Genomic DNA, 27,381 nt, shown 5'->3' with positions numbered 1-27,381 from the left:
TTAAGAATTATTGAAGTCTGAGGACAACAAGGGCAACCCCCTTCTTTTTTTTTTTTTTAACTTAATTTCTATTTTATTTTTGCTCCCCCCCCTCTTCCTTTTTAAGGGCCTATGAAGGGTCTGGATGAAGCTCTGAATCTGTGGAAGGATATTCTCTCTGGACCTAGTGTTCCATCTTTAAACAATAATGAACAGACCGTCTTCTCCTTGCATCTACTGGCCTCTCTCTTCCGACTCATGGGCAAGGTCTGTCTCCGATATTTGTCACTGATTTTTGTATATGTTTGATTTGTTCATTTAATTCATTGTAAGATTTCGCTCATCGCTTTTTATTTAGGATTTTTTAGAAGCTGGAATATTGGTTGCTTTGGATACCTGTAGTGGAATATTTGCCTGTTTTACCTGTCTTTCAACTTATTTATAGTTTTTAGTTTGGGGAATCATTAAAATCTTGTTTGGCTTATTTTTTGCAGTCTGTGTTCTGGGAGGTTTCCCATCCTGTCCCAGAAACACATTAGGAAATCTCTACAAAATAAGGGATTTTCTCTTCATTTTTACCGGAACAGGTGTCTGTGTTTGAAGATTTTCATCTCTATTCCTGGTTAGGTTTCTTTTATTTAATTTTTTTATTCACTTTTGGCCTTGATGACAGTGGTTAACAGAACAAATAGTACATGTATCTGAAACAGGCTGCAATATATATATTTTTCAAAGGTTCTAATCCTGCTCTACTCTATCCAAACTGAAGCAGAACCCCCCCCTCCTACCCAAAATATAGGTTTACACTTTAGTGCAGTAGTCTCCATCTGCGCCTAATGGGTTGCATTTAACCAACCTTTGGTGTGCTGTTCCTCCTACTGACCCAAATGGGGGGGCTTGGTCTCCAACTCCCTTCTAACCACAAATCCTAGGTCATTTTTTACATACGATAGTCACAGTCCCTGTATAAATGATAGTAAACTGGGCCTTTATTTAAAAAGTTGCATGGCCAGCATAAGTCTGTTATGACAAGACAACCAGCAGTGCTAATGGAGCATCCCCTGCCTGTTTTCACTGCCCGCCCATCTCCTTCACTAAGTGGAGAAGAGAAGGAAGTGATTGCGGGCGTCATCTGCCGCCTTTTGCCTAATGGTGAGTGTGGGGTGGCTGTTTTAAATGGCTTCATATGGCCTTTTTTTTTTTTTTCGTAATGGCATTTATTATTATTATTTTTTTTATTTTTTTAAGTAAACTTTTTTTTATTTTATTCTTGATTAAAATGAATTTATTTGTCATCTCCGATTGACCCTTAGCGGGGATATGGCGGTCTTGTGTCCCTGCAAGGCAGACGACAAACACTTGGTGTCACATGAGAATATATTCATTACCTACACAAGTTAAGTGTGTGTGTATTTGGTTCTAGTTGTCTTTCTGTGTAAATTTAAGGTTGGTTAATTTGTATATTGAAAGCCCCGGATCCTAGATTCCAAGCAAATTTGTCAAGCCCTGGTATAAGGGCACCCTGGTCGTACAGAATCTATTGACTGTCTTCTGTGCAACCACCCTGTCAGGTTTTTCCCGAACATTTAGTGCTGCCGGCTTTAGCCAGCAATACTGAGCATAGTGTTCTGACAGTGGGGAAGGCTCCCCACCGTGAGATCACCATAGCACAGCTGGAGTGCAATCAATGTATGGGCTGCTTAAGATTTGTTTTTCTCTTTCCATTTAATGAACAATTCACATTAATTTGTTTCAAAACTATCTATAATTTTTGATTTTACAATCCAAGTCTTTGCTTGCTGTCAGTTTTAGGTTTCATGTACACTGGCTACTTCTAAACTCATGGTTAGGAGCTTTCGGTGGTGTTTTACCAAAGCCCCTAATCGCAACTAAATAAAAGCCTATGTGTCCATGTACATGTAGGCTTTTATCAGAGTTTAGAAGCAGCTGCGTTTAGGGGAGGTCAAACCTCCCTCTCCTGAACAATATTCTTCCGCGTTCAGGAGAGGAACGTTTTGGCCAAAGACTGACTGTGGCAAAAACGTATGTAAACCGTGGGGCCGGTTTACACACATTTTTGTAGTGTTTAGCGGTTTTCCCACAGCAGGTGTCCAATAGAAGCCTTATTATAAGCGCAATTTAGATTTTTAAAGTGTGAAGCTTGTAAACCTATGAAAAATGTTTTACTTTTTTTTTTTTTTTTTTTTTTTTTCAGCCTTTGCAGGCCATGCAAAGCTTCCAGCTAGTAAGACATCTGTGCAGATGTTTAGGGGATTTTATACATGAGGCTGGAGCTCTCTGCCAGTTAACAAAACTTCTGTTTTACTTGGAGAGTGCTGAATGTGCTCAGGTAAGGCAAACTTTTTAGTGTTCCTTTTTGCTCCAGTAGTAATCTGCATACATTGTGAGTGTTCTTTTTGGGAAGACTTTGTGAGTAGGTACTTTTGTCTGTCTTGGTTGTAGGTTACTCTCCAAGAGGCAGAAACCACTTTGCAGCATGCAGACAGCACCAGTGAGACATATGTGTTGGCTCATTGCAGTTGTGAGCTTCTCCGCAGCCATCTTTACCGGATCAATAATGAGGTAATTGTGAAGGCTTACAATGCGCTAGGGCCAGGTCACCCACCTTTTTCATGTTTACAAGCCTTTAGACTGTTTGCCATCATAATTTTGTTCATAATTGTTCTGCTTTTTATTTATTTTTTTCCTCTCCATCTCCCTTTCCTACCTTGCTTCTCCCCTTACTGAAGGGATAAAGAATATATTTAAGACACTAATATAGAAACACTTATTAATTATTCAATATCATTTTTTTCCCCATATCTCACTAATTAAATCCCTTTTATACATGCAAGGGGGAGAGCAAAAAAATGTTTTTTCTTCTCTCGTCGTCTCCTCCTCCTCTTGCCTTTTGGCGGAGAGGAGGGATGAGGAGAGGGGGAGGGGTTCCAACAAGAATAAAGGGGTGACGGGCAGGGCAAATCCCCTTCTTGCGTTAGCAGGTTTATATAAGATATGATTATTTATCTATTTTTGCTTTCTTATTTCTCTGTCTCTTTATAAAATATGGAATGTAGATATTTATTTAAACATTTTAATTTATTACAATTAAGATGAATGACTAAAAAATTGTTCTGCTAATGGCAAACACATTATTACTATATTAACGGGGGCACAAACAATTGATGTTTGTTTAAACCTCAGATTGGCACACAATGCACACATTTTTTGATCAGAGATCAGCCTCAATTCCTGGGGGGGTGTTGTGTCTGAGCAATAGTGCTTTTTTTTTTTTTTTTTTTTTTTTTTTTTTTTTTTTCTCCCTAAACTCAGTCAAGGCTCCTATATAAAACACTGCTGAGGAAGTGGTTTGAGAAGGACATGCTGTGGGTGTCCAGGCCTGCCTGTTCTGGAATAGACGGCTGACCAAATCTGATAGCCGTCTAAACTAAGTTACAGGTTAGCAACTGTTGAGAAACCAAGGTAGATTGTAAACGGACAGTTTGAGAGACTGCGAGATCCAGTCCAGAAGGGAGTATGGTACTGAAGCGCTGTAGATCTATAACACACTTGAAAATGCGGTGTACATGTCCAGCTGAAAAAAGACAACTGCGAAGGTATAACTTTTAATATGCTTCTAAAAGTGGGCATGACACCTTAAAGTGATTGTGAAAACTCAGTCATGGAATTTGAGCAAAGCGGGTGCTGTATATTTGCAGTAGTTTACTTATATTTTTCCAACGCGTTTTTTCTCTCTGGTGCTTCATTATTCTGTTATCAGCAAGAGTTGCTTCTGAGATGTTTTCCAACACATGAAATACATTTGTGTAAAGAGGGAGGGGAAAGCTCGGAATGAAAATTGTCTATCAGAACACCGTTCTGCTGTGTGAAGTGGGGTGGGGGGTGTTGTGTTCCTTTCCTCCAATTGGCTCTCACACACTCTAACTGCAATCTCTCCACTCCCTCTGTGCTCCTGACAGATGAAGAAACATTTTTAACACAATCTGCTCTTTTGAAGGGGTGTAGAAAGAAGACGGCAGATAAGCCAGTAAAACCTAAGTAGGAGGATTTGTTCTGTTTTATCATCTGAGGCTGTTCACTTCACTGGGTGTATGTGAGAGTTTACAAACAGTTTAATGTGCATCTTTTCAAAATGCTTTGTGTGTTGTGGAGCCAGGGCTTGCAAGTATAGCTGTCCCACTGTGATGGGAAGACTGGAAGCCAAGGACAAGCTGCGGTATGGACTTTGTCCTTTTTTCAATTATCCCAAAAATTTAAGTTGGCCTGTGTGTGTGGTAATATGTACTGTACATTTTTTGTGTAGAAAGTAAAACTTGTATGTATTGATGCAGGTTAAGAATGGAGTAGAAGTTCTCACAAGTCTTCTTCAGCACCCATCTCTGCAGAAGTCCTCCAAAGCCTGGTACCTTTTAAAAGTCCAAGTCTTGCAGGAGCTCTCTGCATATCTCAGACTTCCACCAACAATGTTGCTTCCAGATCTTTACAAGAATCTTTGTGCCCAGGGTAAACCATTTTATTATGAGTACTTTTATTTGTAAAGTCACATTGAAAATTTTGTTGATCTATAAAAACTTCTGCATGCAAATTCTGCCATCTAGATTTCCCACCAATTTGCCGAAGATTAACTTTGTCGGCATTCACTGTGTGTTTGTGTGTGTACACCGAAGAGTAAAATCCAAAACGCGCCTTTTATTCTTATGCATAATAAAACTCTCTAGTTGTACATATATCAATATGCAAGGGCTGACCATATCTAAATATAAAGTAATATCACTATGCTAGCTCAACTATATAGTCCCACCACTCCAGGAATAAGCAGTTTTATGTAGGTTTTATCTTTTACTGAAACAGGTGTGGAACAGCCCCAATGCATTTGACAGTTGTTTCTCGGGGAACAAGAAGAGACTTGGTTCACACTGAGGCGCTTTACAGGCGCTACGTCACTAAAAATAGCGCCTGTAAAGAACCTCTCATGTGTCTTCAGTGTGAAAGCCCTTGGGCTTTCACACTGAAGCTGTGCGTTGCAGGAGGGGGGAAAAAGTCCTGCCAGCCTCATCTTTGCAGTGGGAAACGATGGGGCAGCGCCGCTGCAGTGGCCCTTTGTGGGCGGTTTTAACCCTTTTTCGGCCGCTAGCTAAAGCGGCGCTAAATATAGCGTCACTTTACCACTGATGCCCACAACGCCCCAGTCTGAAAGTAGCCTACAACAAATACATAACCTATTTAAATTCAATGAAGCCTCTGCTTCATAAGAGCCCAGTGCTATACAATAGAATAATCATGTGGAGTGCCTCATTTTTATTTTATTTTTTTGAAACCTAGGAGAAAAAAAAAAAAATACATGTGAAGTAAACATCCAGTGCAGTGTTTAACCGCTCACGGACTGCCCACCGCATATATACTGTGGCAGGGCTGGCCCGGCTTCACAAAATCACGTATCTGTACGTTCTTTTGTGCAAGTGGTGTAGGAGGCGCTCCGCTCCCGCTGTGATTGGATGCAGCGGTCCAAACCGCTGATCTGATCTGTCAGGGAGCAAAAGAGATCTTGTGTTTCAGCTAAGCTGAAACGCAGATCTTTTCCTCTAGTGCATCCACTCCCCACAAGAGAATAGCCCCATACACACTTGGATTTTCTGCTATTTTTTTTCCTTCAGATTTACCAAAACCATATAATATGAGGTCAAACCTTTTATGCAATCAGGCAGGCCCTTGCACTACATGGTTTTGGTAAATCTGAAGACAAAAATCAGCAGAAAATATGATGTGCATGAGGCTTTAGTAAGCACGCACCTCCCAGGGACACGCTTAACCCGTTAATTGCCCCCGGTGTTAACCCCTTCCCTGCCAGTGTCATTTATGCTTTGTGATTTTTTTTTTTTTTTTTTTTTTTTTTTTTTTTGTATTGATCAAGTATTGGACTTGGTGTCCAATTTGTCCACTGCAAATATGGCAGTCCCGCTAAAATCGCTGATCACTGCCATTACTTGTAAAAATGGCATGAACCTATCCCATTGGTTTGTGGTAGTTATCACAAACTATCAATATACGCCAATATGTATTCTGTAGCAGAATACATATTGACCTAAACTGATGAAGATATTTTACTGTCTATTTTTTGCGCTATAAAAAAACAGGTGCAGAGGTGATCAAATACCACCAAAAAGCTCTATTTGTGGGGGAGGGGGGGAGAAATCAAAATCATTCATTTGGGTACAGTGTTGCATGACTGCGCAATTGTCATTCAAAATGTTGCAGCGCTGAAAATTGGCCTGGGCAGGATGGGGGTGAAAGTGGCTGGTATTGAAGTGGTTAAATGCTTAATGTCCACAAAATGTATGTCTCCATTAAACCTTTTTAGTATATAGCCCATCACAATCTGTGGTGATAAAACCAATCAAATATGCGCATCTGCTGCATGAAGTAGTGTTAGCCATGCTTCCTTCCGATATTCCAAGTCTTGCGCACTAGATGGCGATGTCTGTCTTTCTCAAAATGGGCAAAAAGGCTTTTTTTTTTTTTTCCCTCTTTATCTCCACAGGGCTTTTACTGGGTATGATCTAAATGCAATCTTTCGCAGGAGGCCTCATAGAAAGGAAAACGCTGACATTGTGTAATACGCCTGTACAATAATATGAAACCAATAAACAGCTTTTTTAACCTCCAAATATCTCTCTATCATCTGTCGTAATGCTGTCACACTGTGTTTGTGCAGCGGTCTTACAAGTGCACCTTTTTGGGAAAAAATAAGACAACAGTAAAGTTAGCCCAATTTTATTTATTCTTTATATTGTGAAAGATAATGTTTTCGCCCAGTAAATTGAAATCCACAATTTCAGTGTTTTTTTTTTTTTTTTTTTTTAGTTTACCTTTTTTATTTTTACATTCTTTTACTTTCTGTTCTTTAAAAAAAAAAAAAAGTTGTTGTCACCTTGTAATAGAAGAAAAAGCATCTTAAATATGAGCTCTGGGGTCAAAAAAGACCTCAGATCTCATTTACACTAAAAATGCAAAAAACAAAACAAAATGGCCCTTTTTAAGAGCCCTGCAATGATTTGGAGATGGGTGGGGCCATCTTCCCCTCACTCATCTCCATGTCAGGTTAGGGAGAGGATCCGACTGCCTACGCTGCTACCGACGGCTCCGTTAAGCAGCGGGGGCCCCCTCCCACCGCGAATCGGTGATCTTGCGGAGAATCCGCCACAGAGACTACTTTTTATTTTGAAGCTAGCTCCTGCTATAACAAAGATATATTACTCTTCAAAGTACCGACGTATAACGACAGTGGGCGGACCGGAAGTGGTTGGGTAGCATGTAATCCATTTTTACATGTAGTCTTTATTTTTCACGTCAAAAAGTGGTTTTCCTGTGTTGGATGCATGAGTAATACTCCAGCATTCAATAGAAGCACATGGGGTGGATTGGTTTTATCGGCAACAATTGCATCACTATATACTATTGCTTCATGGACATAAGTTTATTTTGTGGACATTATTCTTCTAAAGATCGTTGTGTAACTTTGTTTCGCAATATTTGTAATTTTTAACTTTCAAGTGTTACACTGTGACACTGATTAAGCGATGCACTGGATGTTTACTTCACATGTGTTTTTACATATCCCCATACTGTATGTGTATAGAGGGGGATATGATAGATCTATCTATTACACCTACAAGTGCTGATGTGCTCAATTGGATTAATATATCAGCTCTTTTATGTGTATTTGTATACATTTGTTTTGTACACCAGAGGGTTTATAGTTTTTCTTGTTCAGCTATTTTATTAGTCGGGAAGGAGAATAGTGGTACAAACAAACATCGGTCCATACATGGACAAAAAAGTAGCACAACAGTAACCAAGATATTTAACACATGAAAGGTTATGTATAGGCATAACATACTTACCGAGTATTGAATGGCACATTCTAAAGTCTAGTAATTTAGAATGTGAGGAGTTCCTAAATTGCATTAAGACACGCTATCCAACTTACAAAGTGTACGAAACTTGGTATCAAAGAGCGTTTGCATGCAAGCTCACTGTAGGGGAGAGCAATGGAGGAGTCGTTCCAGGTACCTCTAGGCCGAACCTAGTGGGGTATACCAATAAGCCATAAGATGACATCACCAATCACGGGAGTAAGATTCATCAACGTTGGGTGGGAAGAAATGTGCCACCCACAGCGAAGGGTTATCTTCTTTTTTTTTTTTTTTAAATGTGTTTTTCGCTATGGGGGAAGAAAAGGGTTTCGAAATGCAGAACATATTGTAATAAACAAATATGCTGTATAGCTGTAGCACAATCAGGTTGAACATACTTTTAACTTACAGCTAGGATGTGACCATATGTAATGTTGGCCATTAAAAACCTTTATCAACATTCCAGAATATCTGACATGATCCCCTCAGTGGACACCCAGGCTAGCAGAGTCAGAACCTATGGGAAGTACAAAATGTATACCAAAAGAAGGAAAAAATAGATGTCATGTGAATTCACCACTCTAGGATTAAATATGTAATTGGGGGGGGGGGGGGGGAGAAGTATTTCAAAATATCACGCTTCTCAACTTAAGGGGCCACTATAAAATTTTATACATGGGTATGGACCACTTACAAATGCTTGGGTGATATAATTAGCAGAGTCTGATCAAAAAACGGAGATCCAAACAGTACCTGCACTTAGTGAGGCTGATTTTGGTATAAATGGGTGTGCATATAGCTCCAAAGCCAAACAAATGTTTAGGAGTGGGTGGCCAAGGTAACCGTGACAAGTGGTCAGAGTAGCTCTCTATTGAGGATTCAGAACAACGTTGGGAACTGTGCTAACCCTTTTTAGGTTTAGAGTTGTAGTTTTAAAATGGCTTTGTGGATGAGCATTTCAGCACTGCTCTACAATTTATGCATTGAATGGCTAGAGTAGTCAAAATGTTATTTAAAGTCAAGCTTTAGCATTTTTCTGTTTCTTTACCCTACTTGAGTTTGGTATGTTTTCCACCATCTTGATTTTTATAGGTTGGCATAACCCAGAAACTGCTCAGACAGAAGCGCACAAGTTGCTAAGGAGCATTGTCCTCCTCCTAGTGGGAAATGATGTGTTGTCTGCTCCAAAGTCTACAACTGAAATGCGATTTGTGGATTATGGTATGATCATCATTAGGCTGCCTTTACCATTTCTAGGTATAATTATGAGCTATTCTCTCCTTTTTAACTATACGGTCTATATGTTTAGGTGAGAACCTTCTCCAGAAGTGGCAAGTACTTGCTGACCTGTTAAGCTGCTCTCAGGATCTTATCAACACTTTGAGCTCTCTTGGCAGTGTTTCTGAGGCCAAGTCCTTCTGCCTTGAAGGACTGAGATTAGCCAAAACTCTTCATAGCATGCGACAGTAAGTAGCAAATTTATTTATTTATTTTTTACGTGATGGCTGTAAAATTTTTGCATTTACACTTACCATTGTCACACGTACAGAGGATGAATCTTCATCATGAGGGCTCAGCGGAAAATAAAATTAGTTAAATGGAACAGTGAGATATAAAGCTTCAAGGTTAGCATAAATTGGCATCTGCCACATCTGACACAACAAATTTTGTGTAAAACTGTATATACCTCAGATTCAGATTAATAAGTGGCTGTAGACTCCAGTAGTCCTAAGGTGAATAACCACAAACATGTTGGAGCAAAATCCAGCTATTACTGTAAAGAGATTGCCCACCTATTAGGATTACGGTAGTACAATCCTTAGATTAACTGGAAAAATCTTGCATGATAATGGTAGGCCACTCATTTTATTTATTTATTTTTCGTTTGCTGCAGGTTAAATAATAAAACTTCTAACCACAGCGTATAGCTGAAAATGTAGTCCCAACAAAAGCTAAGCGGCACAGTAATTTGTTAGGTACACACTAAACCGAGCCAAGGGTGTTACGTGAAATATAGGAAGGCCCTGTTAAGGAAATGCCAGTCAAATGAGGGGGGGGGGCGGTGATTGTAAGCGGCAAAAAAATCAGATACACACCCACAAAGCAGCAATAAATGGCCGGCATAAGTGGCAACACACACGACAAAGCATGATCATTGGAAACCTTACCAGTCCTTGTGTCCTAATACAAAGTTGAAAGCGCAGTGCATCAGCCAAGCAGGACACAAGACCAAAGAGGTGGCATTGACAGGTTTGGTGACCCGGGCATTTCCTTTGACAAATTTTTTTTACTGCTGCATTAGGCTGGGCTTTAATAGCAGCAATTGTGCTGGACTACAGACCTAGTAGTGTATGTATTCCTTCTGGTGGTGCCTCTGCTTTGCACATCAGGCTATGACCGGAAGGGGGACAAGGAACACCTCAAAGGGTTCTAGAGGGTCGTTTGTACGTCAACCTAAATCCATGTCTTAAAGAGAAAAAAAAAGACATTCTCCTCTGAGAGTAATGCGGCCGGTCAGAGTGAGCTGTCTGGGGGGGACTGGTGTTGCAGCAGCTCTGGACACTTCAGCCCCTATATTTATTACTCGGGAGGTTTTTCCTTCTACCATTTAAGTTTGGAACAGAAGATTGAGGCTATGTTTGCTTCCCACAGTGGGCCCAAGCGTAGCAGATCTCCGTCCATTGCTTAGTATCCTCGTACTGAGGAACAAGGGGCAGGAGATCATAAAGTTCTTTCAAAGGATCAGGAAGAGGCTTATGTCTCCCCTTCCGAAGATGCTAATATGGAGGGAGCAGCCTCACAAGAGAGACTTAGTACACTCCCTTACTAAGTTGGTTCACTCAACTTTTTTACTGCCTGTAGCGCAGTCTATTGATGAGCCCACCTCTGGTTTGGGATCCCTAAAGCCTCTCTAATCCGTGGATACTTTTCCTATCCATTTGTGGCTAAAAAAGCTAATGTATTCTGAGTGGGAGCACTCAGATAAACCGTTTTTGCTTCCAAAAAAGTTTTATACTTTATCCTATGGAGGAGGAATTGTATAAGAAATGGGGGATTCCAGCAATTGATGCTGAAATCTCCTCGGTAAATAAAAACCTGACTTGTCCTGTAGACAATGCGCAAATATTGAAGGATTCAACAGAGAAAAAGTTGGCTTTTCTTTTTAAAAACATTGCTCTTGCAGGTTCAGTTGTGCAGCCGGCTCTTGCGGCGATTGGAATATGTCAGTCCATAAAGGACCAGTTTGTGGAGGTACTCAAGATTATTCCTCAGCAGGCCCAGCAATTGGCTGGCATATCGGAGGCACTGTTTCACAGTGGATGCTATGAAAGATTCTGTTATTCAAGCCTCACGGCTTATGCTAGGGCTGGTACATATGCGCAGAGTCCTATGGTTGAAGAATTGGTCAACTGAAGCGCCATGTAAAAAGCTCATGGCCAGTTTCCCATTTCATGATTAACGGTTGTTTGGAAACTATCTGGATAAGTATAGCCAAAGAATTTCTAATGGGAAAAGTTCTCTTACCAGTAAAGAAGAAGTTTTAAGCATTTTTTCCTTTTTAAACGTGCATCTTTTTAAGTGCCAGGAGCATCTGCCTCCAGACAGTCTTGATGGCCTCCACCTTTGGGTTCAAGAGGAAGACCTCAGGGGCAGTCTGTGGCCAAAAGAGGACTTGGATCAGAAAGCCCGCAAAGAAAAATACTAAAGCCTACTTATGAAGGGGCGCCCCTGCTCGCTCAGGTGGGGGGAAGACTTCTATGATTTTCAAAGGTCTGGCAGGAACATTGCCAGAACAGATCGGTGGCTTCCTCAATTTCTCTAGGTTACAAACTCGAATTCTGAGAATTCCTATCTCCCTGTTTTTTAAAATCAAACGTTCCCAGAGATCCAGTTAAAAGGAAGTTTTTTTTTTTTTTACTGGCTCTGGATCATCTCTTGTCTCAAAGTGATATCAGAGGTTCCCACAGAAGAGCAGGGATCAGGGTTTTATTCAGACCTCTTCACTGTACCAAAACCAAATGGGGAGATATGACCTATTTTAGATCTCAAGGATCTAAACCGGCACTTGAATATCCGTTGCTTTCGCATGGAGTCAATCCGATCGGTTGTCTACATTCTACAAGGAGGAGATTTTTGGCATCAATAGATTGATATAAATACATTTTTCCCACTCATCAGAAGTTTCTATGCTTTGAGGTAGTGAATCGTCATTTTCAGTTTGTGGCTCTGCCGTTCAGTCTAGCCACCGCACCGCAAATTTTCACAAAGATCCTGGCTCCTCCTTTAGCCAGGTTAAGGGCTTGGGGTATAACTTTTGTAGCCTACCTAAACTATCTGCTTTTAGTAGATCAGTCAGTCGCCTGTCTAAACCAAAGTTTAATCTCAGCCATAAGCTACCTAGAATTCCTAGGCTGGATTCTCAATTTAGAAAAATCCTCCTTAAAACCGTCAAGGAGATTACAGTACTTGGGGCTGATAGTTGATACCATTCAAAAGGAATGTTATCTTATCCAAGGGGAAGGATCAGCTCCATAAAGTAACTGATTTGACTTGTCAAAACAAAGAAATCCTTCCATTCGGCTGTGCATGAAATTGTTAGGGAAGATAGTTGCCTCCTTTTGAGGCCGTTCCTTATGCACAGTTTCATTCAAGACTGCTGCAAAACAGTATTCTGTGGACCTGGAACAAGATCCAGGCTTTGGACTTTCCCCAATGCGCTTATCCCCTGAGGTGCATCAGAGCCTCAATTGGTTGATATCCAGCAGCCTTCAATCCGTTGGCATGTGGAACAGAGACGCCTTAGTCTTTCCATGGGATCAGTTTTCACTGATGTATGCGTTTCCTCCAGGTCTGCTGCATCCGCGCCGCCTTCGCAGGATCAAGCAGGAAGGGAAAGAGGTGATTCTGGTGATCCAGAAGCTCTTGGTTTGCTGCAATCATAAAGATGGCAGTAGGGGACCCTTGGACCCTGCCACTGTGGCCAGACCGTCTCGTGCAAGATCCGGTATTCCATCCTACCTTTTTACAAATGCTAAACTTAAGGCTTTGGCTATTGAAACCCACGTTCTAAAGGACCGTGGGTTATCTCCTTCAGTAGTGTCTAATTTGGATAATGCTAGAAAGCCAGCCTCCAGAGTCATATACTATAGAGTCTGGAAGGCATATGTCCCCTGGTGTGAATCCAGGGGTTTCGCATCCCAGAAAGTCATAGGTAGGATCCTTGAATTCCTGCAGATGGGTCTCTCTCCTCCCTCTCCCCCCACAGATTATTCCTCCCGTTAGGACACCCCTGAACCCTTGGGATTTCAATTTAGTCTTATTGGCTTTACAGAAACAGCCTTTTGAGTCCATACGGGATATTCCCTTGGTTCTTTTGGCGAGAAAGAGATGATAATTTTGGTTGCCAAAAGGGTATCCGAATTGGCGGCTTTCGTGTAAAGAGCCATATCTGATTATTCATGAGGATAAGGTAGTATTGAGGCCTCGTCGTGAATTCCTACCAAAAGTAGTGACAGGTTTTTATTTAACCACTTGCCGACCGACTTGTACAAATGTCGGCAGTTTGAAGATGGATATCTCAGTAACTGCAGCAGCTGCTACCACAACCGAGGTATCCATCTTTAGAGCCGGCGGTCCTGTGTCCGCAAGTTCATTTATCGGCGGCGGGAGAGGTGACCCGCTGCTCTCCCACGCCCTCAGCAATGGCGGAGGCGATCGGGATCTGTCCGTGGCTGTGTATGGAGACGAGTGAGGGGAAGATGGCCCCCACCCGTCTCCATACTATAGCAGACTACATCTTAAAGGCACTTTTTTTTTATTTATTTTTCCCAAATTACTTTTTTTTTTTTTTTATTGCATTTAAGTCCAAATATGAAATCAGAGGCCTTTTTTGACCCCAGTTCTCATATTTAAGAGGACCTGTCATGCTGTTGGGCTGTCATCCTCACCCCAGATTTTTACCAAGATGATGGCGGAAGCCCTGGCTTCTCTTCGTCTTCAGGGAATCGCAGTGATTCCCCATCTGGATGACCTTCTATTCTTCGCCCCCTCAAAGGAAAGGTTTCTGGACTATTTGGCCAAAGCACACAACCATCTGGAATCCCTAGGATGGATTCTAAACCTCCAGACATCCACCCACCTTCAGGAGAGGACTAGGCAAAACATGTAATACATGTGAAAAAACAGAACTTTACCGTTCCACCCAGGGAGCGGTCCCTCTTGTAATAACCCCTCAGCCTGCTTCCTGCAGCTCAGTGTTATTTTTTTATTTTAATTTTTTCCTACTTGGTGAAGGACCTAGGCTCCCTGCGGGACCATCGATGATGGGATTTTTTTTGCTGAAGGTTTGCCTTTTGCGCAAGTTTTTTAGATCCTGTGATCTATCAACAGCCGGCTGGGTGACAGGCTGGATTATCTAGATCCTTGTAGTCTCCCCAGCCTGGCCATCGAGCATGTGCAGACCTTAGCTATGCGCTGGGTCGGCCACGACATTCCCCTCAGGCTCCAGGGGCAGCCGGTGAGTGCAGCGCTCTGGGGTACACGTATGACCGAACTACCGATGTCCTTGTCAGTGTGCTGTGGCCAGCAGCCACCCCATACTGCTCGGGAGTGGGTCTGTGATGGGACAAGTACAGCTCTTTCTGCCTCGGCAGGATTGAGCAGCTGGGCATTCCCTGGGAGGTCGATTAGGGGGTCCCTCTCCTCCCTCTCTTCTCTCCCTGTCCCTATCCCCACCCCCCGTGGGGGATGCTGCATGACGGCCGCTGAGTGGTGTGTGTACCTGAGCCAGGGGTCTCTGACCTTAGATTGGGGGCTGCGCTGGGTGTCTGTGGGCCCCCCCCCCCCCCCCCCCGCTGTGTGTCTGGAGGTCTTCATGTGCTGATCGCCATAGCGCTGTTCTGCCGCCATGATCTCTGTTCATTCACTGTGTACAGTTGTTTGTTGGCCATATTTGGTGTGCCTCAGTGGAAAGCATGGTCGGGCCATTTTTCTGTAGCTTGGCTGCCATTTTCTTTGTGATTGTGTCCCTTATACAGGGCGGCCGGTGGCCATTTTGTTGTAGCCAGCACGGTTTTTATCCTCAGTGCTGGTCCCTGCTGCTCAGAACGATGCTTTTTTATTTTATTTTTTTGCTCAGGACACCTGGGAGCTGATACTGAACGCAGACAGCTATAATGGCACTTGGTCGGGGTGGTGAGTCCTGCGGTGGGGCCCCTCAGTCTGCAGCAGCTAGGAGGGTGGGACTGTGCACCTGTCCTAAGTCCCCATGGGTGGCAGACAGGGTGGGTCAGCATGGCTTCAGAAACTGGTGTTTCTTCCCCAGAACTCCCTGCAATTGCAACTGGCTCATCTGCAAACAGTGCAGTACCTTTGGATGCTTTGTCGGCAGTCCTTGAAATGTTTGTTGCAAGGGTATGCAATACCAGTTTGGGACAAAATCCATCTGAAATAATTAGACTGATTTTGTGGTCAGAATTTCCGACCGTGTGTACAAGGGCATCTGATCAGGATCCAGTCAGACAACGCCATGGCGGTGGCATATGTCAACCATTAAGGAGACGCAAGAAGCACGGTTGCAACATGGGAGGTCGCTCACATCCTTCAGTGGGCAGAGCGACCTGTACTGGCCTTGTCGGCCATTTACATCCCGGGAGTAAAAAACTGGCAGGCAGACTACCTAAGTCGCCAGTTGCTGGACCCATGAGAAGGGGCGTTGCATCCAGAGGTTTTCAGGCTGCTGTGCATGCTGTGTGGCACAACAGACGTGGATCTCCTGGCCTTCTGTCTCAATCAGAAGGTGCCAAAATTCGTATCCAGGACAAGAGATCCTTAGGCATACGCGATGGTGGCTCCATGGGGCCAGTGCCGACTGATCTACGCCTTTCCTCCGCTAAAACTGTTACCACGTCTGCTCCGCAGAGAGGGGGCCGAGGGGATTCCAATGATACTGATTTCCCCAGATTGGCATCAGTGTCCCTGGTACGCTGACCTAGTACGCCTGATTGGGGACGCTCCCTGGCGACTACCGTTAAGAGAAGACCTTCTGTGTCAAGGTCCCATCCTGCTATATCATTGCTGGTTTCAAAGGCGAGCCAGGTGCTGAGGAACTGGGGCCTGTCGGACTCGTGACTTCAACTGTTGAGGGCATGAAAATCATCTTCTCCGAAGATATACCATCGTACCTGGAAGGCCTACATCTCCATGTGTGAGGGGAAGGTGTGGGTCCGCATCTATTCAGTTTCCAGGATCCTGCTGTTCCTACAGGGTGGCGTAGACCAGAAATTGGCTTTAAGCATCATTAAGGGACACATCAGGTGTGTGTGTGTGTGTGTGTGTGTGTGTGTGTGTGTGTGTGTGTTTTGGCGTCTCGCACTCTAGTGAGCACTTTTATTCAAGGGGTCCGGCATATAGTTTCTCTGGTGCATCCACCTTTGCCCCTGTGGGATCTGAACCTGGTGCTATCGGCACTTCAGAAACCGCCGTTTGAGAACATTAGGGAATTTCCCTTGACTCTTTCTCAGAAAGTGGTCTTCCTAGTGGCCATTACATTGGCCAGGAGGGTTTTGGTACTGATGGCATTGTCTTGCAGTTGCCCTATCTGGTTATCCATAAGGATAAGGTGGTGTTGCTTCCACAACCCTCTTTTCTGCCGAAGGTGGTTTCGGCATTTCACATCAATGAAGACATTACCATCTGTGTCCTAAACCGACACGTCCTAAGGAGGTGGCCCTTCATTCCCTGGACATGGTCCGGGCACTAGGGGTATATTTGTTTGCCACGGCTCCCTTTTGGAAGTCACTCTGTTCATTTCGGTAGCTGTTCCGAAAAAAGTATGGCGATCTCCTCGGCCACCATTTCCAGGTGGATCAGACAGATTGTTTTTACAGGCCTACGCCTTGAAGAGGCCCCCCCTTTCCTGTCACGGCCCATTCCACCAGGGCAATTGGAACCACTTGGGCTTTCCGACATCAAGCATCAGTCGCTCAAGTGTGTAAGGTGGCGACTTGGTCGTCTGTTCACACTTTTACCAAATTATACAAAGTGGATATAAGCGCATCTTCGGATGCATGCTTTGGCTGAAATGTTTTGCAGGTGGCCGTGTAATGTTGCAATTCTGCACTCTTTCCTCTGTTTTTAAGAAACTCTTACTTTTGAGTATTAATGCACTGTTGCATTTGTTGACCGCAAGTTCTGATGCGGTTAGTTTAAGATGTTGACTCCCCTGTTAGGGAGCACCGTTGGTTGTGGGTGAAGATTTTGTTGCTGTTCCCACCCCTCGTTATGACACTGCTTTGGGGACGTCCCTATGATCAAGATTACTGGAGCTGATGCCATTTTGGCCGAAAAAAAGGGCCTGGTTCTCAACAGTCCTGGGAATGACAAACCAAGCCTTGCTGGCATCTACCTCTGACAGGATCTGCTAATCCAGGGTCCAGTAAATCATCCAGAAGTGGTCAGTCGGTCTCTCGCAGCCTGGTATCTGAAGAGCAGCTTCGAAAAAGAAAAGGATTTTTTGACCGTTTGGTTAAAACGTTACTATCGAGCAGAAAAAGGGTAACGAGCCTTCTATAAAAAGGTCTAGAACAGGGGTGTCCAAACTTTTTTCAAAGGGGGCCAGATTTGATGAAGTGAACATGCACGAAGGCCGACCATTTTGCCTGACATTCTTTGAACCATTAAAATTCGGTCTAAGGGCCCAACAAGAATTCTCTTGCCTTTGTGGCTGTGTGTGTTGAAGAGATTAGCTTGGGTGTGTTTGGATATACCGTATTTATTGGCGAATAAGAGGGAAGTTTCAGGAAAAAACCTTAAAATTTTAAATAAAAAACTGTGAAGCAAAATAAGGGTCAGTGCCCATCTGCGCCCCCACCATTGCTGGGAATGCAGCCCCCACCATTGCTGGGAATGCAGCCCCCACCATTGCTGGGAATACAGCCCCCACCATTGCTGGGAATGCAGCCCCCACCATTGGCCAGGCTTTTACCCACCATTGCCATCAGTGCCGCCTTGGAGGGGGCTGGACGAGCGCCAAAGAACAGGAGAATCTCCTGTTTACACAGCGGCCTCTTTAAGAGAGAGTCCCGCCTCCTTTGATGGACATAACAGTCGTCCAATGGCGGAGACGGGACTTCCTATTACAGAGGCTGCCGTGTAAACAGGAAATACTCCTGTGTGCACGGCGCTCGTACAGCCTCCTATCTCCCATACAGCCAGACTATATATCTTTTGTGGCCCCGGCGCTGGGAGGTGCCACAAAAGGGAGATAGAGAGATATATATATATATATTATATTATATTATTATATTATATTATATTATATTATATTATATTATGTGTTTAGATTACCAGGCGGCCCGTTCAAAACCAGGCCGCGATTGGCCCGCGGGACGGACTTTGGACATGCCTGGTCTAGAAGTTCTATAATTCATGGTGCAATTCTTCTGCCTTGTTTCCATCTTGGACTACTTGCAAGATGGGACCGATGAGGGATTAGCAGTCAGTACCTTGAAAGTACAGGTTGCTGCACTTAAAGTATTTTTAGAAAAATCTGTAGCCTCGGAACCACTGGTAGTCTGATTTTTTTTTTTTTTTTTTTTTCTTTTTTTTTTTTCTTTAAGAGCTCTTACAAGATCAAAACCAGTACCGGTCAAGAGTTTTTTGCTAAATGCAATCTGTCAGTAGTCCTACAGGCCCTAGAAAAGAGTCCATTTGAGCCTCTGGAAGAAATGTCCCTCAGATGCCTCTCTTAAAACCGCGTTTTCTGGTCACTATTACTTCAGTACGTAGGATCAGTGAGCTAAACGCTCTGTCAATTAAGGAACCTTACCTGTCAATATTCCCAAATAGTTATACTTGGGACAGATCCAAAGTTCTTACCCAAAGTAGCTTTGAAACCTAAACGTTCTTAAGACATTGTTCTCCTCCAAACAGTCTGTGCTAACCCATCGGGAGGAGAAGACCATTTTTCATATGTTAGACGTCAAAAGGATTTTGTTATGTTACCTAGAAATAACAAAGGGCTCTTAGGTGAACAGAGAAGGTTGCTAGGCTTCTAAAAGTTCCTTGGCCGACGTGATCCATTCTGGAGGCCTATTCACATGCAGGTTTGTCTCCACCAATGGGTATTTGTGCACTCAACCAGAGCTGGTGCCACCCCTGAACAAATTTGCAAGGCGGCAACCTTGTCAAGTTTCCACATATTTGCGAGACATTATAGGCTGGACCTCACATCTGCCAGCGATCAGACAGTAGGAATGTAGGAAGGTCCTGCAGGTTGTTGTCCCGGCTTAAGGGGGTAAGTCTCTGTTATCCTCTCAGGTGTTGTCTTGAAAGACGCCTTGGGAAAATTCAAGTTAAATGTACCCGTAACTTATTTTCCAGAAGACTTTCAGTACAGAAACGACCCACCCTATTAGTCACATCATAGTACATTAAACTGACGTATGTGCTGATGTGTTCCAGCCGGGGATGGAGGTTTCTCTTCTACAACTGATGGTAGGGAGGTGCCATCCTTTAAAGATTTGGAGGAAGGTGTTTCTTATGGTCTGGTGGGAGGAGTCAATATCTCTCAGGTGCTGTCCTGAAAGACTTCTAGAAAACAAGTTACCAGTAAGTTTAACTTGAATTTTCCGCTTTCATCGCTGTCGCATTTTGAGTGAGTCACGCGGTCATGAAACACTGTACCCAAACAAAATTTTCATATTTTTTTTCGCAATTAATGCTTTTCTTTTGGTAGTATTTGATCACCACTGGGGTTTTTTATTTTTGCACTACAAATAAAGAGCAAAACTTTTTTTTTTTTCCGTGCATTACAAAACTTTGTAAATAAGTACGTTTTGTGTGTTTTTTTTTTTTTTTTTGCTTGCACTGATGGCGATTACTCAAGCCTGTCAGCACAAATAGAGAAAAAGCTGATTAACAGTACTTCTTGGCTATCATGTGATCAGCTGTGATTGGACACATGGTAAAGAGCCTACGTCATAGGCTCTTTACCAAGATCAGAGATGCGATGTGTCAGTCTGATGCACCACACCACTAATCGCTGCGTGGCCCCATGGCTTGTCCTGCTGGATGTCATGACATCCAGTCAGGATAATGCAACCACTTTCCACCCGTCATTCTGCTTTATGGCGAGCAGGAAGTGGTTAAAATTGACCTAGCAAAAAGTTTTTTTCCTTTTGGACTTGCCATGTGCTCTACTGCATTTAATTAACCAGGTTTCATTATTCTGAGTAAATGTCCTATGACATCCTTCAGAATGGGCGCGCAGTGCGGCAATTTGTAGTGCCATTCATACACTGCATCACGGTAAAGGGCCTATGACGTAGGTGCTTTACCATGTGATCAGCTGTGTCCATTCACAGCTGATCAGTGTAATTAGGAAGTGCCGGTTGACGGCATTCCTCTCTTACTGACTGCGTGAGAGGAGAGCCGATAAGCAGCTTTTCTCAGTGGGGATATCTGAACTGATAGTGTAATGATTCGGTGATGCCTCATCAGTGCCGTCTGTTAGTGCCAGTCAGTGTAGCCTCATCAGCGCAGATCAGTGAAGGAGAAGAACGTGTTTACAAAATGTAACACTTTTTTTTTTTGGTCTTGTTTTCATTTGTTTAGCAAAAAAATATAAAAACCAGTGGTGAGTAAATGACCAAAAGACAGTTCTATCTGTCTCAAAAAAAAAAAAATGTGGTTTGGGTACAGTGGTGCATGACCTCAATTGTCATTCAAAGTGCGATAGAGCTGAAAGTTGCCCTAGGCAGAAAGGGCGTGAAAGTGCCTGGTATTGAAGTGGTTATCCCTGTGATATGCATGTTGCCAAACCTGGTTAAGGGTGCCGCACCTATATTTCATTTTTTATGTAAACTTTGGTGTATTGTAAAATCCAGCATCTACTTTATTATGTATCCCAAATGTGTACTGCCTCCTGAGAGTATAACTATTACTCCTCTTCTATTATGCAGTATGTTTAGTGTAGAGTTACAACTGTAATAATGAAGTGTCAGTAAACTGTATTTTCGTGTCAGGATTTAATTATACCTCAACTGACGTCTAGCTAAAACGTCTGTCTACACAGTTGTGCAGATTTCCTGGTAAGAAAGGCAGAACTGGAGACTCTACGTACGGAGCCCCAGCTGTGTGAGGAAGATCTGCAATATGTGGTGTTTCTCATGGAATCTTGCATGGGTATGTTTTAGATTAGACTTTGTAGAATGATACTTTGCACTTGCCCTTATTAGAGATTTCTTTTAATTGTAAGGCCCCTTTCATACTTGTGAGACTTGTCCTGGGACTTTAAAGTCGCATTACATGTCGTACCCCATGATTTCCAATGAGTACCATTCATATCTGTGTGACTTCAAAGTAGATCCTGCACTACTTTGGTCCACCTTTGATGCGACTTGAGGTCCAAAGACCAAGATTACACAGGCATTTCTTTAAGTCGTGGCAAAATCACATGACTTTCAGGTCGCACAAGTGTGAAAGGGTCTTAACTATTCTAGTCTCAGATGGAATAAACATATGCAATAACTTGGTGTTTATCGCTTCTTGTTAGATTTCACAGCTAAAGCTAAGCAGAAAGAGGTGAAGATAAACATTTCCAAAGGGAAGAAATCCAACAAAAAAGAAAAGACTCCAGATTTCACTCCTAGCCCTCCAGCAGAAGATTTTCTTAATGGGGTTCAGTTTCAATTTCTTCAAACAAGAGACTCTAAGCCCCCTGAATCCCCAACGACTGTTGCTCCTTCCGAAAAGACTCTTCCGTATTTTGTGTCTCATGCCCTGGGGTGTACCTGTCCACTATGTTCTGACCTGATACTTGCCTTAATCTGCACTCGATGGCTGGTAGCTAAGGCAGAGAATGAAAATCAGTGCAAGGATCTTCTGCGCTTGGCTCTCAAACGCAGTCAGTTTTTAACAAAGTACTTCTCTGGGATCCTGAAAGAGATTCTGAATATTAAAGATTGTAAGTCTGTAAGCCTGGGGATGAATGATGGGCTCATTGCTCGAATATATCAATCGGTTGTTCATATGAGTCCTCCTCCTCATCTCCCAGAAGGCATTTTAGAGGAAGGCTTGGACTTTGTCTCTTCACGACCAGCCTCTTTTCCCAAACAATGGAAGGCAAGTCTTTTACTGGCTAAAGCTTTAGACTCTGTTTACAAGCTTGCCACTAAGCATGGCGGCTGCATTGCCGATCTTTTTATGCAGATATGGGGTTGGAAGCCTCACATTGGGAAGAGTGTAGCTGACTTGAGCTCTAAGAGCAAGCAGATCACTAATAGTGCTATTTCTTATAAAAAGAAAGGAGCCCAGAAACTTTCAGTTGCAAGTCTCCATGATATCTTTTCTCCAGGTGAAATTGAACCTTACTCTGTGTCTATTAAGACTCCGACAATATTGCGGAAGGACCGGTTGACAACACAATCAAAACCAGTTGTACCAGAAATTGGCAAAAAGAGCTCAGTCTCCGTGTATGAAGAGTCTCCCAAGCCAGAAGTGGAGCCAAGAGCACCTAGAAGACGTAAAACTAGAGCAGTAATAAAAGTGAGAACATATACTTTCGTGTGTGGGTGTGTTTTTAACAAAAAAAAATAAAAATTACGTTTTTATGAATCAATAAGAATACTGCATGTCGCTACCGAATACTTTTGTGCTGATTCTCGCTTCGTTTCAGGTTGATTTCAGTGACAGTGACCTGGAAATGCCAGATAACACTGATGCCGACCCAACTTGGACTAGCAAAAAGCAAACTGAGCAAGCCAAGCCTGCATCACGAAGAAGACCTTCTTCAAAGAGTTGTACATTACCTGCAGCCTCAGAATCTGATGATGAGGAGGTGACTGCAAAGAGCAGATCTAGGAGGGGAAGAGGAAGCACAAAAAAAGAGAGCAGCACTCCAGAAATGCAGAGACGCCGTCCACATGGCAAACTTGATATTGCACCAGTGGAAGTTCTTAGATCGATCACAGAGGAACCTGAATGCATTTTGGATCTCAGCATTGATGAACTACGAGCTTCTGATGCAGAGGAACAGAAGCCATTAAGAGGTATAAAGCTGGCAGTTGCTAAAGACTGCAGTTATATTTTTTCCTTTTTATATTCATGCCAAATTTCTCTGGGGGCTTTGAAAGGCAGAATACACACATTTTAAATGTGACTTTATCTGACACCAGTAAAGTATATAGAAGCCCAAATAGTAACGGTAGTTTTCTGGACACAAGGAAAAATTGCTCCTCCCTTTGTGGGCTATGGCTCTGACCTGAGTATTGGCCTTTCAGTCTGTGCATTGTGTCTCTTAAGCTGGTCACACGCATTTATAATGTGGTTGTAAAATCTTTAGATTTACCAACAACTATTGAAAAACAAATCGGCTTGAGGGCAAACCAGGTTGACTATAAATAGAATAGTTTGTTTAAATAGGGGCCTGTACTGTGTAGCTGTTAGTATAAGTTCCACCCCCCTTTTTTTATCCTTGGTATAAACTCCTATTTCTTAATCGTACACAAAGCCATAGTAATTACTATGTGTGTTATAGGCCACCTTCAGGTGATGGACACTGGCACACCCTGAACAGGAAGTTTGCCTCCCTATATAACCCCTCCCACTACTGGGAGTACCTCAATTTTTCCGCCAGTGTCTAAGGTGTTGGTCACGAGTAAAGATGTGCTGTGCTCCACTGGGGCTAGCTAAGCAGCCAAATCCATTCAAAGTGTCTTTTCAGGCCAAATTGGCAGAAGAAACTAGGTTTAGCCCATAACTCTTCACTTTTTAGAGAACCGGACCCCGGGATCCAGAGCTTTGGTTTTTTTCAGCCATAACGTTTTTACTGGTGGGGTGCTTTACAGGACCAGGAGTGTGTAGTCCCTGGTTCCTGAAGGTTTTGTAATGGAGCCCACCATGAGAGGTGAAGATTGGGTCTGTTGGTTTTTACCACAGAAAACCCTGCGGGGGGAAAGGTAAGTGGTGGTTTCTAAGGAATTTTTAAATTTTCTTATAAAATGTCTCCCTTTAAAAAAGTAAGTGTTGTCATGCCTAAGAGTCACCACTGGGGACTGTACAGAGCATGTACCTGGTCATGCTTTCCTCTAACATCATGCCGTGTCACAGAAGCAGCAGGCTTCCCTCTGGCAAGCAGCTCAGACCTCCGGTAAGATTGGGTGGATTTTCTTCCACGAAACACCCCCCCACCTGGACAAAGCTCTTCCCCACTTCCTGCACAGGGGGAAGCCAAAAACGATCGATGTCGCTCCGTTTATTTCACGGCCCCTGCGCTGTAGCTTGTTACAGGTCTCCTCCTCCTCACACTCTGATCCCATCGGATCGGAGGCCCCATGCTCACATGGATAAACCCTCTTTTGAAAAGAGGGTGGTGAGTTGTGATGGAAGGGGCGGGGCTTAGCGCAGCATTGGCGTTCTCCAACGTCCAGCGCGGAAGTTTGTTTAAAAGCTCTTTTGCTGGCTGCAGATATCGGAGGGACACAATAGGAAAAAGGGGCATGTAAGGTTTGTGACACGAGCATTCCCTGACACATTTACTTGGGGTCAGGCTGAGCATTCATACAAACAGAATAAATTATACCTAAAGAAATGTGTACTGCAAATAATGATTAGGAAATAATTTAAGTAGCGCTTAATACCATTAATGAGTGATTTAAACCGAAATCGACACTAAACCTATAACACCCTGTGATGACGTGCTATATAAATTAGGGCTGAAACAACGAACCGATTATGAAATTAATCGATTACTATTTTCATCGCTTAATCGGCCAGTAACAAAATGGGGTTAAAGTTAATTAGTCTGATATTTACCAGATTGACCATTTAATAGTATATCTCCTCTAATAGAGGAGAGATGTACTGTATATACTATTAGAGGATATATAGTGTATATACAGTATATCTTCAATAGTATATACAGTACCGTATATACTCGAGTATAAGCCGAGATTTTCAGCCTCTTTTTTGAGGCTGAAAGTGCCCCCCTCGGCTTATACTCGAGTCATCGCCGTCTGACTGCTCGATCAGCGTATCGAGCAGACAGACGGCGGACATACTACAATTCCAAAGCCGCGCCTCCGCCTGTGATAGGCGGAACACTGAATTTCCCAGCAGCCTGTGTTCCGCCTATCACGGACATCGTCTCATCCTCGTCCGTAGTACGAGGATGAGACGATGTCCGTGATAGGCGGAACACAGGCTGCTGGGAAATTCAGTGTTCCGCCTATCACAGGCGAAGGCGGAGGCGCGGCTTTTGAATTTTAGAATGGCCGCCGAGGCGCCGACGAAGAGCGGCGATCCTGGCAAGGGACGGAGGCAAGGCAAGGCACGGGACGGGACGGAGGCAAGGCACGACACGGGACGGAGGCAAGGAGGCAAGGCACGGCACGGAGGCAAGGCACGGCACGGGACGGAGGCAAGGAGGCAAGGCACGGGACGGAGGCTCGGGACACAGGCTCGGGACACAGGTAGGCTGGACACACACACACACACACACACACACACACACACACACACACACACACACACACACACACACACACACAGGGATGGATGGATGGAGACACACACACACAGGGATGGATGGATGGAGACACACACACACAGGGATGGATGGATGGATGGAGACACACACACACACACAGGGATGGATGGATGGATGGAGACACACACACACACACACAGGGATGGATGGATGGATGGAGACACACACACACACACAGGGATGGATGGATGGATGGAGACACACACACACACACAGGGATGGATGGATGGACACACACACAGGGATGGATGGATGGACACACACACAGGGATGGATGGATGGACACACACACACACAGGGATGGATGGATGGACACACACACACACAGGGATGGATGGATGGACACACACACACACAGGGATGGATGGATGGACACACACACACACAGGGATGGATGGATGGACACACACACACACAGGGATGGACGGACACACGGGGACGGACACACACACACACAGGGATGGACGGACACACGGGGACGGACACACACACAGGGATGGACAGGCATGTCTCACCCTCGGCTTATACACGAGTCAATAAGTTTGCCAGTTTTTTTGGGGGTAAATTGGGGGCCTCGGCTTATATTCGGGTCGGCCTATACTCGAGTATATACGGTATATATCCCCTCTAATATATGCAGTATATCTCTTCTGTCTGTTATTCTCAGAGTGGATTAGATATTTTGCTCCCTAACCATATAGTTGGTTATTTTTACCACTGCATATAGAGATATTTAAGAATAAATTGCCTCTTTTTTTAAAACGCTACATATTAACTAAATTATACACCATATTTTTTTTAAGGTTATTAGCCGATTAATCGAAACAATCAGCCAACTAATCGATTATGAAAATAATCGTTAGTTGCAGCCCTAATATAAATAAAGTCCATTGATAAAGTGCAAGAAAACAGAAGTGAATATTCCATCCAATCTTTCAATCTTCCACCACTCCGTGTCTGATTTCCTCTCCCAATGAAAATGCACTCACCAGCTGATGTTGCCTCCCACTGTCCTGTTTGGCAAAGGAGCAGGTAAACCACGATTACTTCCAACCAAGCATATCCATATGTGAAAAATAAACAAAAAGTGCTCCACATAGCTTGATACTGTAAAACCGATTTTATTAAAATATTCCACAACCACACTTCAATGTCTCCACTCACATGTTTTAAAACTTGGTGCCAGCAAAACAAAACCTCTCACAGCAAACTGTGTACAAACAACTTGTGGTGGTGCACTATGGTTGCGGCAGATCCGGAGTGTGCCTCAATTCTCACCCACTCCGTGAACACCGTTCGTTGGGAAGGTCTACGAGTCCCGAGCAGTCTAACTTCCACTCCAACCAGTTGCGACCTGCTCCGACTGTTTCTGAACCACTCGATCGGTACCGTTCGATGTCAATGAAATCTATGCCTGTGTGTTCGCACCCCCCACATGTTTCGTCATACCGACTTCTTCCTAGGGATTGGCCACACAGACACCAACTCTTCCTTTTTTATGCATTTCCTCCCGGAAGTCATGGGTAGCACAGAAGTCACACCTGCACACATTCCAACCAACCGATCGCTTCTGACCATACTTTTTGCCCACGCTAATTGGTCTGCGTCAATGATGCACGCCTTTGTACATTCCATCTGAACACTCGCTTCCGTCTATGCTTTTTGCCCACGCTGGTTCACCTGCGCTTGCGTACACCGCAACCGTAAAGCACCAACCTCTGTGACAGGAAAATGTAATACATATCTCCTCAATGCTATTGAATAACAAAATAAAAATTACAATATTTTGCGTTCTAAAAAAAATTACGAGCCTAGTATCAATCTAATTTAAAAAAACTGACAGAGGATGATCTGTCCCTAAAAACAAATCCCAAAAACGATATATCTATAATACTCCGCCACAGATGCCCTGCTATTCCT

General features: G+C 43.5%; 1 protein-coding gene across 3 annotated transcripts in view; it reads left to right on the top strand.

Moving 5' to 3' along the window:
* The window catches only part of ESPL1 (extra spindle pole bodies like 1, separase), a 185,938-nt gene that overhangs the window by 66,335 nt on the left and 92,222 nt on the right, over nt 1–27,381 (top strand). For all 3 annotated transcript variants that reach the window (XM_077483856.1, XM_077483855.1, XM_077483857.1), the window contains exons 11-19: nt 107–246; nt 2,195–2,329; nt 2,443–2,562; nt 4,332–4,503; nt 9,006–9,134; nt 9,223–9,379; nt 20,989–21,098; nt 21,469–22,460; nt 22,591–22,963. In XM_077483856.1, the coding sequence (XP_077339982.1) occupies nt 107–246; nt 2,195–2,329; nt 2,443–2,562; nt 4,332–4,503; nt 9,006–9,134; nt 9,223–9,379; nt 20,989–21,098; nt 21,469–22,460; nt 22,591–22,963 (2,328 nt within the window). The remainder of the gene's footprint in view (nt 1–106; nt 247–2,194; nt 2,330–2,442; nt 2,563–4,331; nt 4,504–9,005; nt 9,135–9,222; nt 9,380–20,988; nt 21,099–21,468; nt 22,461–22,590; nt 22,964–27,381) is intronic.

The sequence above is a fragment of the Lithobates pipiens genome, unplaced genomic scaffold (assembly GCF_037356315.1).
Source record: "Lithobates pipiens isolate NorthernLeopardFrog02 unplaced genomic scaffold, aLitPip1_a1.2 Scaffold_16, whole genome shotgun sequence".
Lineage (NCBI taxonomy): Eukaryota > Metazoa > Chordata > Amphibia > Anura > Ranidae > Lithobates > Lithobates pipiens.
The sequence above is the reverse complement of the archived record's forward strand: the minus strand, read 5'-3'. Positions and strand labels throughout refer to the sequence as shown.